Below are 16,127 nucleotides of genomic sequence, written 5' to 3'. Positions count from 1 at the left end.
TCCTTTTTATTGGCTGCAGAGCAATATTACAGGTGGGTTAGAACCAATGATGATACAACCTTGTTCATAACATCTTTCTACTGTTATGTGCTATTTACGCCTCCGCTGATTTTCTTTACAATAATATCAATGTGCGGAATCCAAGAGAGAAGAAGTAAAATGAGCGGGTGGTACCCACAAGTTTGGTTTCTTTGATTTGTTCCAATAGGACGTCCCCACAATAAACTGTGGATTGTAATTAGTAGGGCTGTCAAAGTTAACGCGGTCATAACGCGTTACCAACCATGTCATACTAGTTGGTCGTGAAGAAGGCTAAATAACGCTCAAACTTACGCTAAATTTTGGCGAGGAAAAACTGGCATGGCCGTTTTTTAAAGGGGTCCTTTGACCTCTGACCTCCAGATATGTGAATGAAAATGGATTCTATGGGTACCCACGAGCCTCCCCTTTACAGATATGCTCACTTTATGATAATCACATGCAGTTTGAGGCAAGTCATAGTCAAGTCAGCACACTGACACACTGACAGCTGTTGTTGCCTGTTGGGCTGCAGTTTGCCATGTTATGATTTGAGTATATTTTTATGCGAAATGCAGTACCTTTGAGGGTTTCCTTTCCAATAATAAATATACACATACATTTGCATAAAGCCTGCATATTTGCCCACTCCCATGTTGATAAGAGTAGTAACACCTGACAAATCTCCCTTGAGAGTGTGTGATTAATTTAATTAATCGTGATGAACTATGGACAATCATGCGATTAATCACGATTCAATATTTTAATCAATTGACAGCCCTAGTAATTTGTAATTTCCACCCACAGGGAGTAGGTCAGCATTCGTTTTCTACACTTTGAGATTCAGTATTGATGCAGTCTTTGTAACCTGTGTGCTGCCTCTAGCCCTGGGGCTCTGGCCTCACATATCACTATCAGCTGACGGGGGGGCGAGGGGGGTTACCCATGCTGGAAATGTCGGCGTGATGCTGTTAAGTGCATATGGCGTGTATTAATGTGGTGTCTTGTGAATTACCGTGACGGTCTTGATGCGACCACTGCCTCTGGTGCAGGTCCAGCCGGATCGGTTGAACAGGAGGCTGCAGACCTCCCCCTCCAGGCACGGAGCCATCTCACACCATTGACGACTCCGCACGATTCGCGCTGAGAGGGCGAAAGACAAGAAGGCAAATTTGATGGACAGATTCACAGACCCAGAGAGAGACTTCACAATGTCAACATTTTCCTGGAACAACTAACAAAACGGTTTTATTTTATGCTCACCAGACAGGAAAGCATCTTCATATGTTGAGGAGTCTACCACCCTGTATTTTAATGAGGTTCTTGTTGAACCACCGTGTCTGAATTGCCTGTGGTAGTAACCTTTACAGACCAGCTGGCGGTCCATAAATTACTCTCCTGCTAATGCTAGCTTTCACTGCAGCTGCACAGAAAGATTGTTTTATTCCTTTGGACATTGTGTTACACTTATTGTTCCTCCTTTTGTAATTCTAGGTAAAGACTTCTAGTATTGAAAGTACCGTGTGCCATTATACAGCATAACATAAGATTTCTTCTCCTGAAGTGCGACACTACAATTTGTCCTCAAATATGCACTCAATGGATGATGCACTACATAGTTTTCCTGTGAGACCATCAAGTGTCTGTCTTTTCACCATTCACCAAACGTATTTCAAAAGAACCTTGAGCGTCTCTTCTCTTGAAGCACCAGAAGTGAATAGAGCTACACAGCAGTGCTATTATTTCTTTATCTTCTTTAGCTGCATTTTAGATTAGGAAGTTGCTGTATGAATACAGTTTATTATTATTATCATTATTATGACCATAGGTTCATTGTTGGTTAGCCACCTCACCCACCAAGTTATTAAGAATGTGATAAATTAGAGGATGCCTTTGGAAATACTTAAATAAAATGTGTATAAGGTGTTGTACATTTTAAGGAGAAAATCTGCAGGGAGACATTTACATATTTTTGTATATTTTTTAAATTAAATAGTCAGTGGAAAGATGGGACGGGAAATGAGGGAACAATATGCAACAAAGGTCCCTAATCGGATGCAAAATGGGGACGTTGCAGTTCACGCTCTTTTTAAAAAAAATAATTCTATTTCAGGTTTAGACATGAACCTGTACAGAGCCCTCTCTGCACAAATGAGTACAAATTAAGGCTGTCAAAGTTAACGCGACAATAACACTAATTTGTTATAACGCCACTAATTTCTTTAACACTTAACACAACTTGCAATTTTTAGGTTGTTGCGGGCTCAGTTTTGAAGCTGGAAGCTGGTTAAGATACTGACATCATATGAAAAACTGGCATGGCCATTTTCAAAGGGGTCCCTTGACCTCTGACCTCCAGATATGTGAATGAAAATGGGTTCTATGGGTACCCACGAGTCTCCCCTTTACAGACATGCACACTTGATATATACATATATATACATATGTTTGCATAAAGCAAGCATATTTGCCCACTCCCATGTTGATAAGAGTATTAAATACTTGACAAATCTCCCTTTAAGGTACATTTTGAACAGGGAAAAAAAAAGTGTGATTAATTTGCGAGTAATCGTGATTAACTACGGACAATCATGTGATTAATCTCAATTAAATATTTGTATTGGATTGACAGCCATAGTAGGAATAGTTATTTGATACATATTCTTGCTCAATTTTTGCACTCAAAATAATGTCAAGTCACTGTGTCTATAAGCTATAAGGTATATCAATATTGTGAGATAAGTTGTTTTTGGATGGAGGTATATATATATGATATCCCTTAAACATTTGATCAATATTGTTTAATCTTATGTTCCGTTAATTCATAAGTCAACAAATTATTAATGCAATAGCAGGATCCAGTAATATTTCAATACGATCAGAGAGGTGCATCACATATTAGAAAAGGCAATAAAAAGCTTCAGTCTTCTTAAAGTTATTCATCTGCTGGCTGTCGGAGTGAGAACATTCTCCCTCTGCAGTCCGTCTGCGTGACACTGAATTAGCATTCGCCTGTAGTCGATGCTGATAAGCTCTGATTGTTCTTTACACAGCGTGCTAAAGCAACACCGAAAGGTTATCGGCTCTCTGCGGACCTGGCCGAGGCCGCTGCTCCTGCCTACCCACGATCCCCCGGGGCAGCACATTGTGGAACGAGGTAACATGGTCTGCAAATTGAAAGAGAGGAACTACAATTTCTTGAATGTCCACTGGAGAGCTGTGGGAGCGGGAGAGCGAGGAGGTGTGGGGAAGGGAGGCCTTGTGACATTTTGCTGTGAGGTATTCCTGGTCCAGGCCTTGTTAACAGTCTGAAATTGGTCTTCGGAGTGTCATACCTCGACTGCTGCTCTGCAATAAAGATCCGTCATCTTGTAGTATTTATCAAGCCCCACTCATATATGTAACCACACACACACATACACAATTACCGCTCTGTAGATGTAAAGCCATTCTCTCAGCAAATAACAGATATAGTTGACACATTGTGTTTTTCCAGTCTGCCCTGAGCAGCTGGGAGACGCAGCAGTGGAACAAAACAATCCAGAAACCTGTCATCTCATTGAACCGAAACAAGCTTAAGAAAATATTAAAACTGAGACAAAATGGTCAGTTCGGCTTCACCCCGAGCAGAGGTGTTCCTCGGCGAGCGGGGGAAAATCTAAAGTGACCTTCCTCTTGACACAGCAACATGCCGTGGCGAATTTCCATTTTCATAGCCATCCGTCAGGCGCAACAAAGCGTAGATTTATCAGTCAGTTGCAGATGTAGTTTTGAGTACATTACAGGGCCAGCAAAACTCAATTTCCAGGGCACGGCATAAAAAGCTGAGCTGGCAAAGCGGCGGGAGTGCTGACTAACCGTGGAGTGCATCAGCCGAGCCAGCCCGGAGTCGCGGAGGTTGGCTGAAATAAATGCATTTTTCAGCTGCTGCCACAGTATCCGGGCACTCGATAGCTTGCCCTTGTTGCTTTTTCAATGCCATCCATGGCAGTGTGACTTGATCTATGATGACTTGATGAATTTCCTGGTGCCGTAAGCCGTGGAGCGGCCCGCGCGCGGAGTTGGTCGGGATTACAGCGTCACCGTGATAACTTCATCAACATCATGAATAACACAAGCAGCAACAAAACGGCATCGCTGCAGTTTAGCTTCAGCCTGTCTCTTTCCATCAAACCTATCTGTCCAACATGCTGGCACGCGCAATTGTGGACGCTTTAAAAAGCTTATATGGTACAACCGCCCACGCACACGTCGACGGTATCCTGAGCAGACTTTAAGCCTCTGAGCTGAGCCTGTCTGCTGCTACTGTTCATCTTACAGTATCTATTACACGCTGCTATTATGCAAATGAATGAGAATTATTCTGCTTCTATTATGATAGGTATTTGTTTTGTGTTTTTGGGCCTGTTACGTAATGTTTTCCCGTTTGTGATGGTGGCTTTGTGCAGCAGCAGAGGTGTAACAGCTGGCCGTGGTGGTTGGAAGAGAGAGAGAGAGTCAGTCTCTCTGGTTTGACACCTGGGTGGCCCGCACTGTCGGAGTGCCACCCAGGGGCCGTGGACGTCGGGCCAGGCTCGTCAGCTGCCAGGGTCCCCGCTGGGCTACGGTTCTGGACCTCCAACTAGATCACACGTAACACCATCTGTACCCCCGTGCCCAGTGCCAAGCCCTGCCCTGCCCAGCACAACACAGCACTGCCAGACGGGACTCAGAGCGGGGCAGGAGGCACAACTGTGAGTCCTAATGCAGACACACTGTTGGTCTGATGTAACTCTGCCTCTGCACAAGTAAAAAATAACATCAAATTTTTACTAAAGCCACAGGCAGCTCATGTAAAATGTATTTAGATGAGGTACAACAAACAAAAAACAGACACAGGAAAGACATCAAGAGTATGCATTGAAAAGACACCAAAACAACAAATTGCGTGTCGCTTCTGGTGATTTAATAATCCTACTAATACTGATCCTTCTTCTGCTAACCAGATTAGCTAACTAGCTTGGCTGGGCCTCAGAAACACTGGAACAGTATTTACAGGCTTTCTGGCTGATGTTAATTAAGCTTCAATAATGGATCCATTTGTAGCGGCCAGATTTTCAGCCCTCTGTCCTCTACGCAGCGCAACCTGCTACCAGAGGCCTGATGGTCTTTCAGTTCTAATTATGACAACAGAAAAATCCAACATTAAACACATTTACAGCCAGCCAGCAGCCAAGCTACAAATGACTCCATGCTTCATGACAAACTGCGTGTTTTGTTGAGCAAGCTGTTGCATTACTGAGATGTTTTCTGTTGCATTTCTTTTCAAAATGGCTTTGCTTTTTGTATTTCTAGCTGGTTCATCTGGATGTCATCAAACCAGGAAGTTAGAACTGATTGTCTAACATTAGAGTCAGTCATACAGTGGTAAGGTTTGCGAGTAAGGATGAAATTCTAACAAGATATTTCATTTTCTTGCTAATTTACAAATGTTGCTCTGTGGAAAACGCCACAAACACATTTACTGCTAGAGATATCGATTTTTCTGATATTTCCAGGCGGAAACATGTGAGTCTGAAAAGTGAAGCCAATGTGGAAGTGCCTTAAACTTGCATTCTTTCTAATAGCCAGCAGGGGGCGACTCCTCTGGTTTCAAAAAAGAAGTCTGATTGTATAGAAGACTATGAGAAAATGAGCCTACTTCTCACTTGATTTATTACCTCAGTAAACATTGTAAACGTGAGTTTATGGTCTCAATCGCTAGTTTCAAGTCTTCCTCAATACAGCGTGATGTTCATTTAGTAAATTATGGTCCCATTTAGAGTCAAATAGACCATAAAGCATGCATGGATGATATAAAGAGAACTGGATACAGTGTTGTAGGCTGGCTCCCATTAATTCCTATGAGAGTTGTTCAGTGGTGCATGAAGCCAAAATGGCTCGACTGCCGAGTGATAAAGTACCCGGATCATTCGGCGCCATTGTCCGGTCTGGGAGTTTTCTGTGTTTTCCTCTTACAACTTTAACCCCTTTCACGGTGTGTTTTCAGTTCATGAAAGTTAATTGTAAGATTTTGGTTGCCTAAAAAATGTCTTATTCAGCATTCGGTTGTACTGCTGGTTCCAAAAAATACAAGATGGTGACTGCCAAAATGCCAAACCAATGGGTGAGGTCACGGTCCATGGATATTTCAAATTAATTTCTCTGTTTTGGGGCTTGAAAACACAATGTTTAAATACTTTCTGTAATTGCCGTTAAGCTATGAAACTAAACTCTGTATATACATCTGGGAAAGAAGTGTTGTCACTGCGATCGGAAAAAAGCCTTGCAGATAATTAGTGAACGAAAACAGAGTTTCTGTTTGAGAAGAGAAACTCAGAGCAACAAATTAGTGAGAATGATATGGAGGTGTTGTACAGAATTAGTGCTGTGATATAGTATATATTATACTGAATGTATCAAGACAACAGGTGAACATGGAAGGAGTGTTGAGTTTATATTACCAGCAAACAGCTGGTAACAAATTAAATTGAGAGCAGCTCCGGAAAAAGAGGAAATATAATCAAATACACTTATAAAATGGTCTCTAATCTAAGCTTCTTTCAAATTCTCTCTGCAGCTGAGGTAAATAAAGTGTACAACGAATCTTCTCAATTGTGTGTCTGCATAATAAATCTGAAGAAAGCTTTTCCTTTTGCTTAATCTCCTCTCAGCATCACTTTTTGGCTCATTTGGTGTCAATAATCATTGTGTGAAAGTGTGAAAGCAGAAGCTTGCAGCCAGCACATAAACAGTCTCCCTGCAGCCTGCAGACTCTTATCACGGTGGCCATCAAGCTTCATGCGATTACAGTGCGATGTGGTGGCATGGCAACAACGGGCCGGGGAGAGAGTCGGGGAGCAGATTAGAGGGAGAGCGGGGTGACGAGCAAGGGGAAGCACATAATCCTCCTGTGTACAGTCTGCAGACTAAACCTGCACAACGGTGACACAGAGCAGCACAAAAAGAGGGCATGAAATACGTCCTGAAAAAGACTAACAAAAGAAGGTAGTTCGTAGGAAAAAGACGCCGCAGTTGTCGCAGAGTGAGAAACTGTTCAGTGAATTAAAAACAGATACGGAATAACAGATGTCATACTGCAAGAACGATGCAGCTGCCATCTGGGCCAATCAGACAATCAATTCTTAAGTCACATATAACAAAATTTATTCGCTGCGGGGCTTAGGTAAGCTTGTTGGTGTGTCATTATGGAAGTGTGAATACTAGCAGGATGACAAGGGAGATGAAAAATATTTGTCCAATTGTCTCCTTTAAGCCACCAGCTGCAGACTGTTGTCCCAAAGACTACATTATACGAAAGCCTCGGATTCTAGTTTTCCATTCATTACAGGAAACAGCAAAGAGATTCAAATCCATGAGCTTTTACTGGTGATTATAATTGCGCAGATGAGTTTCTCCAATCTCAACTCGCTGCATAAAGTTGGCTGGATACACTCTTAAAGGTCGACTGCAAACATAGTGGAACATCAGCGGAGCGGTGTGAAAAGTAGTGCCATTCTGTTTACAGAAAACCAAGCTCATGATCACGTACGCTAGCCTCTGTTCCTCGTTACTGAGGGAGGATTCAAAATGGAGCAAAACCCAATATGACATTTAGAAAACTGAAAGTTTTTAATGCAAGAATCGCTGTGCACTAAATTCCACATCAGTCAAACCTGCAGGGTAGGAGAGGATGTTTATTAAAGTTTCAGTTCTGACTCGTAATCCACCACCCCCCACCCCACCACCACCAACATGCCAATCACAATTACTGGCAGTGGAAAAGCTTGGAAACCGTGTTAAGATGTGTAACCTCTGTGAATTTCATTAAAAATCCAGGCTGTGGAACCTGAGATATTGCTGTGATGAACAGACCTTTTCAAACTTGACAACAACATCAACATTCTAAATGGGCCCCTTTGTATTTTCCTGTTCCAAGTAAGGCATAATGTACAGCGAGCCGGTCATTGTTGTGAACTAAACCCCGACAGGGCGATACCGCATCCCGATGCAAAGCAGATTATTTCGGTTTATTTCGCAAAAATTACCCACCAGCTGTACATTATCCTGCTTATTACACAGCTACTTGCTTAAAGGTCCCATATTGTGAAAAGTGAGATTTTCATGTCTTAAGTGCCATATAAATACTGTTAAACTATCAAAACGCTCCATATACGGAGAAACACACAGCCCGTATTCAGAAATTGTGCGTGTGAAACAAGCCGTTAGGATTTCTGTCCATTTGTGATGTCACAAATATACAATATTTAGACCATTACACGGTTTTAAACGTAAACATTCTAAATGTGTCCCAGTTTATTTCCTGTTGCAGTGTATGTAAATAACATCAGCTGACAGGAAGTAAACATGGACCCAAACTGTTGCCTAGCAACGCAATTCCGTTACAATTCCCCTGAAATGCACTAAAACGGAGCGTTTCAGACAGAGGGTTAAAACAGATATATTCAGACAGACAGTATGAGGAAAATAAAGTTTTTTTTTTAACATTACAGCATGTAAACATGTTCTAATAGAAACATAAAATACAAGTGTGAACCTGAAAATGAGCCCGATATGGGACCTTTAAGAAATCAATAATTTGACACAAAAATGGTCTGCCAGTGTCCAACATCACAACTGCACCCATAGCAACGGTCTGTTATACATAGCAACGGTCTACTATATAGAAATAACAGACCGTAGAACACCGTGATTGACCAATTAGAATCGAGTATTCAACAAAGCTGTGTTATAATGGTTGTTAATGCAGTGGCTGACAGGAAGTTAACTTAAACCAAAGCTGTTGCCCTAGCAACAGAATGGCAATGAAAAGGTCTAAAAACAGAGGCACAAGCAGGTCAACTAGGGGCAGCAGCTGAGGAAAAAATAAACGCTATGTCCCAAATCACATTAGTAATACTATAAAGTATAGACTACATACTAACCTTCATAGTAGTTTGCAGTTAGTATACAAGACATCAATGTACTTTACTGTTGTGTACTAACAGGAAATCATAGACATGCCCCTGCAGCCTGGAACCGCTTGCAGACAGATTTGCAGCTAGATAGGCTGATCCCAATTAGAGAATTTAGAATTTAATGAAGGGTTTGGAGGCTAATTCAGTTTGTAATTGCTTCCTCAGCTAGGGCTCCCTTAGAAATAAGATGTTTTAATCTCGATGGGACTTACCTGGTTAAATAAAGGTTAAATAATAATAATAATAAAAAAGTGTGTCCTGAATGATGTCAATCAAACTGTGACTTTGGCACATTATTGCCAATGTAAAATTTGGAAACCTAACAAAGACAAAGTAAAATGTGCACCCATTTTCCAACGTAACTTTTGAAAGAACGTTTTACGATTTTCGAGATGTTCCTGGAGGCGTCTGGCCACCATCCACAATTTGTTGGAATTTTTTCCTTTGTACACATATTGTGGGGACAAGGGTGTCCATCAACTCTACACTCAAAAATCAAGGACATCTTAGTATGCATATTAGTATACTTAATTGCGTCATTTTTCCAGTGTGAACACACACTACATACTTAAGCCCAGTTAGAGTACTACAGTAGTATGGACCTGGGACACATCTAAAGTCTCCAAGAAAACAACTTTAAAGGGGAACACCACCCAAATTAAGAATTCCAATATGTTATTTCCATGGTCTGGTAAAGTTCAATCATTATTTGTGAACATGAGCTACTCTCTCTCTCTCAAAGCCAGAAACCAGAGAAGTAAGTCTCAAACTTGTGATGTCATATAAAGTCTGGAGCTGCTCCACAGACAATGAATGGTTGACTGATTTTGTGGACCCACAGAATGTTTGTTTTCTTTTCTTTATAGCCAAATGAGCTTTATTCTATTGTCGTATTCTCCGTTGGGAAACAGAAAATGTTCCCATATACTCAGAACATTCCCCTGGGTGCTCTCCTTGTCATTGACAACATCTCTCCAAATTCATTGTCTATAGAGCAGTTCCAGGCTTTATACCCTATGACATCACAAATTTGAGTTTTAGCACTCTGGGAGAGAGCTGTTCATGTTTACTAATATTTATGGACTGTCTTTGACCATAGGAATAACTTGTATGAATTTTGAAAATGGGCGTAGTTCTCCTTTAAATAAATCTGTCTTGACCGCTGTCCATGGTGCTGATCCTGGAGCTGTCTGGCAGGCTGTAATCCCACTAGTGGGGAGTGATGGCCAATGGGTTCTCTTATCTGATCAGCATATTGCCTCACATTTTATGCTCACTATATACAGTATACTGTATATCTTATTGATCCAGATCCTGTTTGCTGAGACTCCGAGACGCCACGCCAAGCGGCCTTTGTTCCGGTCACTCCTGTCGTGTTTAAGAAAGTGTTTGAGTCAGTATAAGTTTGCTTGCTTAATATCTGCGGCAAGTTTAGTTATTTATTCATGCCCACTCCTACAGAAAAAAAACCTTGTTTGTGTTCTACTTCTCGGCACTTGGGTCCTATTTAGCAATGTTACAGTTACAGTATGTCTCACTAATTTCACATCCCGAATAAGATCTGACGTCAACCTTTATCGCATGACTGCAAACAAAGATGGACTGTGCAGAACAGATTGTGAAGTTTTTATTGTCTCTGGCTTTGTTTCACCTGTGAATCACAACTTTAGAAAAACACTTTATTATTGTTATTGCCGAAAAGACACAAGTGTTCTTCCAACAACATCACTTTCCAAGATTAGCTTGCTGTCTCTGGGTTGTTTCCATGCAAATGCAGAGTCCTAGATACCTTAAGAAATACCGGGAAGGGCCAAGAAATCAGGCTGACAACCACTGACACTCTCACCTGCCTCACAGATTGTTGCTTAAGTGAATCTCTATCTTATCTGTTTCTTTTATTTGTTTTTTAGATTATCTTGCATTTATTAGATGCTGACAGTGTAAATAAAACCATGGGGAGTGAGAGAGGGCCACAACATGCAAAAAAAGATTTCCACTAGAGCTAAACCGGGTATGCTGCAGTTATATGCATCAGTCTTTCTATACCACTATTCAAATCACTCCAAACAAGAGTGACATATGTAAATATAGTTCTATGAATTCTGGCTGAAATGGTGTATAACACCTGTATTTTCTGTCTCTGGCAGCCAGACACTGCTGACAGTGGATTTCTCTTTTTATGTGTCTTGATACGGGGGCATTGCCCACATCAGAGTGAATGTACGTTACTTTGTACTTTCGAGTTGTGGAGTGCAAGGCAACACCATCACAGATTTTTTTTTATTCTCGGTCTGGAGGACAGAAATACTTGATATTCTCTGGGAAAAGTAAAAGCACTGAAATGTCAAAGAATGCTATAAACTTGGACCAGAATAAGTTAATAATACTGTTGTCAGGCTATTAAATAGGCGTTATCAGTCGCTATAAGCCCCATAGATGTGGGTCAATAGGGACCTACTACACCCACTAGTAGGTTTTATCATCTATTCAAATGGTAGATCAACGAAAGAAGGTATAAAGGAACACGACAGCAACCTCTAGCAACTGTAGTAATGATGACAGGAGCAAAAGGGAAAGTCAGGCGCTGTGATATAGACAGTGTGAAACTCCATAAGGGGTGGAGGTCAGGGACGATGGATAAACACAGTGTTTTTTCTTAAAAAAGTGATTATTTTGCCTAGACCTAAAGAAGTTGTAGTTCTGTTGCCTAAACCTAAAGAAGTTGTAGTTTTATTGCCTAAACCTAACTGTTTCTTTGCCTAAACCTAAAGAAGTTGTAATTTTATTGCCTAAACCTAACTGTTTTTTTTGCCGAAACCTGAAGAAGTTATAGTTTTGTTGCCTGAATCTAAAGAAGTTGTAGCTTTGTTGCCTAAATTTAAATAAGTTGTAGTTTTATTACCTAAACCTAACTTTTTTTTGTTGCCTAAACCTAAAGAAGCCTTTTTGTTTGTGTTCAAAACGTTTCATTCAGTTTTACAACATGTTAGAATGTGCTACTTTTAAGTTTCACTTTCACAACAAGTAGGCGTAGTAGGCCCCTAAAGATCCACATTTATGGTACTTATAGCGACTGATGATGCTTATTTAATGACCTGATAACAGTCAAATCGGGTGACATATGACTCACAAATTCAAAAAAGAGGAATTAATATCAATTTACTGAAAAGCAAACCAGGTTTTGCGTCTACACGTATGTTTAAAAAAATCGGGTCTGTTGAAAGTGCGGAATAATTAGATTACTCAGGATAGAGTTCCTGGCCTTTGCTTACTCACTACAGTCAGTCAGCAATGGTTCAACTTTCATTAAAGGTCACTTTTCTATCACCACTCATCTCTAAAAGGCAGTGATCCAGTCCAGCTGCTGCTGTGAATGAGTTCTATTAAATTGACCCAGAGGACAGTGAGCCCTTGCCGTGTTAATAACAGCTCAGTGAAGAAACTTGAGTATGCCAAAGCCTCAGTGAAAGACACAAATGAATAAACATGTCTATAAGTCAGTAAATGTGGTTTATTTGCTTAGAAGAACAAAGGGGCATTTATGGGAATTCACATCAAAAGCAAGTGTAACTGAATACACCCTGAGTTAAAGGTCAGAGAGGATATCTGAACGGTGGTAGCATTAGGCTCATTGCATTCGTATGCAGAAATTCCACTTTAAAGCCTCGTGATGACGGACACCATTTTCAGTTGTCAGCAGAAAGCATTTAAACGAGCCTGCGAGCAACAGGTTGCATCTTTAATGCACTGGCTATTAATGGAGTGTATGGGTGTGGTGCGGCGGGAGGCCAGTAATAATCAATTTCCTGCTGCTGTAATCATAGCTCTCTGCAAGTTAATTAGCATCTGTTGAGTGTTAGGGAGAGGCGTCTGCAGAGAGAGGAAGTGTTGGTTAAAAGCGGTGTGGAGAGCGTGACACAGGCTGTGGGACTGCAGCCTCATGTAAGGGCTATTAGATTAAGGCTAACATGAGTCATGGCGTGATGGAACTAATGGTGCATCTGATGCATGTGATTGTGATATTGCGAGATGAAATCGGCATCGCAGATGGACTGTGTCTCATCCGTCTTATCGCCCTCCTCATGATACTGTCCAATAACACAGTGGGGGCTCTGAAGTATAAAATCTTATCTTAGAAAGTGGATGAACAGCACACATTCTCCATTACAAGTTATCTTTATTCAGCTGAGGTATATTAGAAATAGTAGAGGAAGAGGAAAATTCAACATGAAGAAAAAGAGGCACAAAGCGATTGCTAATCTGCTGATGTCTAATGCAGACAGCCAATCACATAGTCGGGAGTCAAACAGTCTAAAGGGTATCAAAAAGGGAGACAAGCAAAGTGATTATCGATTGGCTGGTTAAACAACTAAATGACATCGGCAGTTGCTTTTAATGGAGAAAGAAGGAAGCCCATACATTTTGTTACTATTGGACCTTTTTTTTGGTTGCTGACTTTTATCGATGTCTAGGATAAGGATGGGTGACGTGTTTAAAGGGCCAGTGTGTAGCATTTTAGAGGATCTATTAGCAGACATGGAATATAATATTTATAACTATGTTTCATTAGTGTATACAGAACAGAAACCAAACACTGGCTCTAGAGAGGGCCTTTTGTGTTTTTACGTTACCAGAAGGCCACCGTAGTTCTCCAACACGCTTGTGGAAATGCGGTGACATGAGCCGCAGAGTTCAAAACCGTGGTACTGCCAGCCGCCGTCTGACTTCCGTTGCTCCTAAAGTAGTGTTATTATGGTAAGGATATGATGAGTGAATGGAGGGGTATTCACTTGGTTGTAATCTTTAACCACGCCACTCCTACACCTACACACTGTCCCTTTAAGTAAGGGTATTTCTTCCATGATAAAGTCTGACAAATACTTCAACGGCTCTCAACCTGGCAGACAGTGAGCCAGTGGCTCGCAACTAATGATGCTAACAGCGCAATAGTGCAAACAATGGTGAAAATGCTGACAGAGCTATCTGAAGGAGAACCAGAGGGTGGGGGCTACACTTCCAAAACAACGTTATCGTTCAGGACGGCGTTATCAGCCGTAACCACCATCTGAGAGCTGTTCAGAGCGGCAGCTCTGAGCTAGACAATTTTGGTACATACATGCACGAAAATGCACTAAAAACACACGCGGCCAGCCTGGCTATGTCAACCGAGCACAGAGAAGCTTGGATTACAACACACACAGATTAAGAGCGACTTCACTCTCTGCTCAGGTAGCCATTACTCCTCTATATCTTTACATAGCAAATAGTTGTTTGCTGCTATATTAATGCTCTGGATATCAAATTTAGAACCTTTAAAGCAACTTGCCAGTGCTTGGCTGTGCCAGTGTTTGGTTGTAGGGTTACGTTCACATGATTTCGGGCTCTTGTTATATTCCACCTGATGCTTCTGTGTGAGATGGTGAAATAAGTCTGTGTTGCCCCCTTTTGTTGTTCCCATCTTCTCACACCGCTTACTGTACATATCACGTATTAGTTGGTTGTAGATCTAACCTTTTATAACCAAACCACCTCCACACTACCGAAGTTGCTCCCTTCTTTGGAACTAAGTCCACCATAGTGGAGCCTTTAGCTACTGCTACTTTCACTTTCAGCCATGCATGCTTGTTGCCACTGTGCATAATCATATGACACAATATCATTAATCTCATGATGTGACACATTTTTAACCTCCCAACCCCACTGTAACACCAGTGAGAAAAAATTGAAAATAGATCGTGTTACAATAGATATTGTTTAATGATATTGTAACATGTGACATTTGAATATGTCACAGCAGGAAAAGCATTAATGAAGCATATCATTAATGAATCATTGAATTAATGAAGCATAGCGTTAGTACAGCGTGAAGTTGTGCTTGTGTTGGCTGACTGGCACCAGATAGCTATGCAGTATACTTTGCAATGATTGGCTCACTCACAGCTGTGTAGCTAGTAACATCCAACCATATTCATGTAGGTGTACAGTGTGGACATTATAGACCTTTTCATTGCCACTCTGTTGCTAGGGCAACAGCTTTGCTCCAAGTTTACTTCCTGTCGGCTACTGCATTAGCAAGCATTGGAACAGGAAATACAAAGGGCCCATTTAGAATGTTTGTTGTCAAGTTTGCAAAGGTCTATAGCGTGAGTCTTATTACTGTTACTCTGACGATCATGCCAACGACGTTTGCTGCTGCTGCTGCTGCAGCACCTCCGTCCACCACCCCAACCTCCACCTTATGTGGTATTTCATGTTGTCAAAAGATTTAATGTTCATGTATGTGTTAATTAAAGGGGATTAGCAGACTATAAATGGTCAAGTCCTGCAAGTGTGCCTGATACAACATTAATAACATCTGCATTGCGTTCAGGTGTGCCAGATGTAGGACCCTGGTATTGTGCATGATGGAATGGGACACATCATGGAAAGGGTCCATCAATAATGTTAATAGTTACACCTGTGCTTTTCCTCTTATGATTTTTCATGATGTTCTTGTTATGTCAAAGTGTCTGCCGTGAAAAAGGTCTATGGATTCTGTTGTAGCCGAGTTACTGATTCCACATGCCATTACTTGTCATTATCACCATTTATTTCATGTATTTTTAGTCACTGCTGTATTTTATTCTAATGTTGTTTACTATTCTATTTTTGTTAATCTTGTTTACAATGTATTATAGTTTTTTCCCATTAGGACTGGGTGTGTAGCATGAGCGCCGTCTGTGCTACACATGGTAAGAAAATGAATGAAAATGAAGTGAATTTCCCAAAATGTCAAACTATTAATTTAAACAACGTAAATATTTTGGGGCTGTCCAAGATAACTCGATAATAATACGGTGACGCAAATTCTTTTTTATGCAACTAACTTCTTTAACGCATTAACACAATCAATCTTCCAGAGGTTGTTCCGGACTCAGTTTTAAAGCAAGAGTGAGTATCGCAGAGTTTAACAGACACACTGTAAAAACTCTAACTCGTATTTGTTGGCATAGAAAAGCGTTTCAAGTTGTTAAGACTTTGAAATAAACGTTATTAACATTTGAGTCAAACATATAAGTCAGTCCAGCAAATCAGACATTAAGTTGGCGTGAAAACCATTAAATGAGTTCATAA

At 40.9% G+C, this 16,127-nt stretch overlaps 1 protein-coding gene and 1 long non-coding RNA gene across 3 annotated transcripts in view; both read right to left on the bottom strand.

Moving 5' to 3' along the window:
- tafa5l (TAFA chemokine like family member 5, like) overlaps nucleotides 1-16,127 on the bottom strand; it is a 66,618-nt gene that overhangs the window by 23,724 nt on the left and 26,767 nt on the right. For both annotated transcript variants that reach the window (XM_037772969.1, XM_037772968.1), the window contains exon 3: nucleotides 1,034-1,161. In XM_037772969.1, the coding sequence (XP_037628897.1) occupies nucleotides 1,034-1,161 (128 nt within the window). The remainder of the gene's footprint in view (nucleotides 1-1,033; nucleotides 1,162-16,127) is intronic.
- Nucleotides 4,319-16,111, bottom strand: LOC119489924. Its single transcript, XR_005207283.1, has 3 exons — nucleotides 15,970-16,111; nucleotides 10,099-10,101; nucleotides 4,319-4,331 (listed from the first exon to the last, which is right to left on the bottom strand). It is a non-coding gene; the product is annotated as an uncharacterized LOC119489924 (long non-coding RNA).

The sequence above is a fragment of the Sebastes umbrosus genome, chromosome 6 (assembly GCF_015220745.1).
Source record: "Sebastes umbrosus isolate fSebUmb1 chromosome 6, fSebUmb1.pri, whole genome shotgun sequence".
In the NCBI taxonomy this organism is placed as follows: Eukaryota; Metazoa; Chordata; class Actinopteri; order Perciformes; family Sebastidae; genus Sebastes; species Sebastes umbrosus.
Note: the sequence above shows the minus strand (reverse complement) of the source record. Positions and strands in the feature narration are given on the sequence as shown.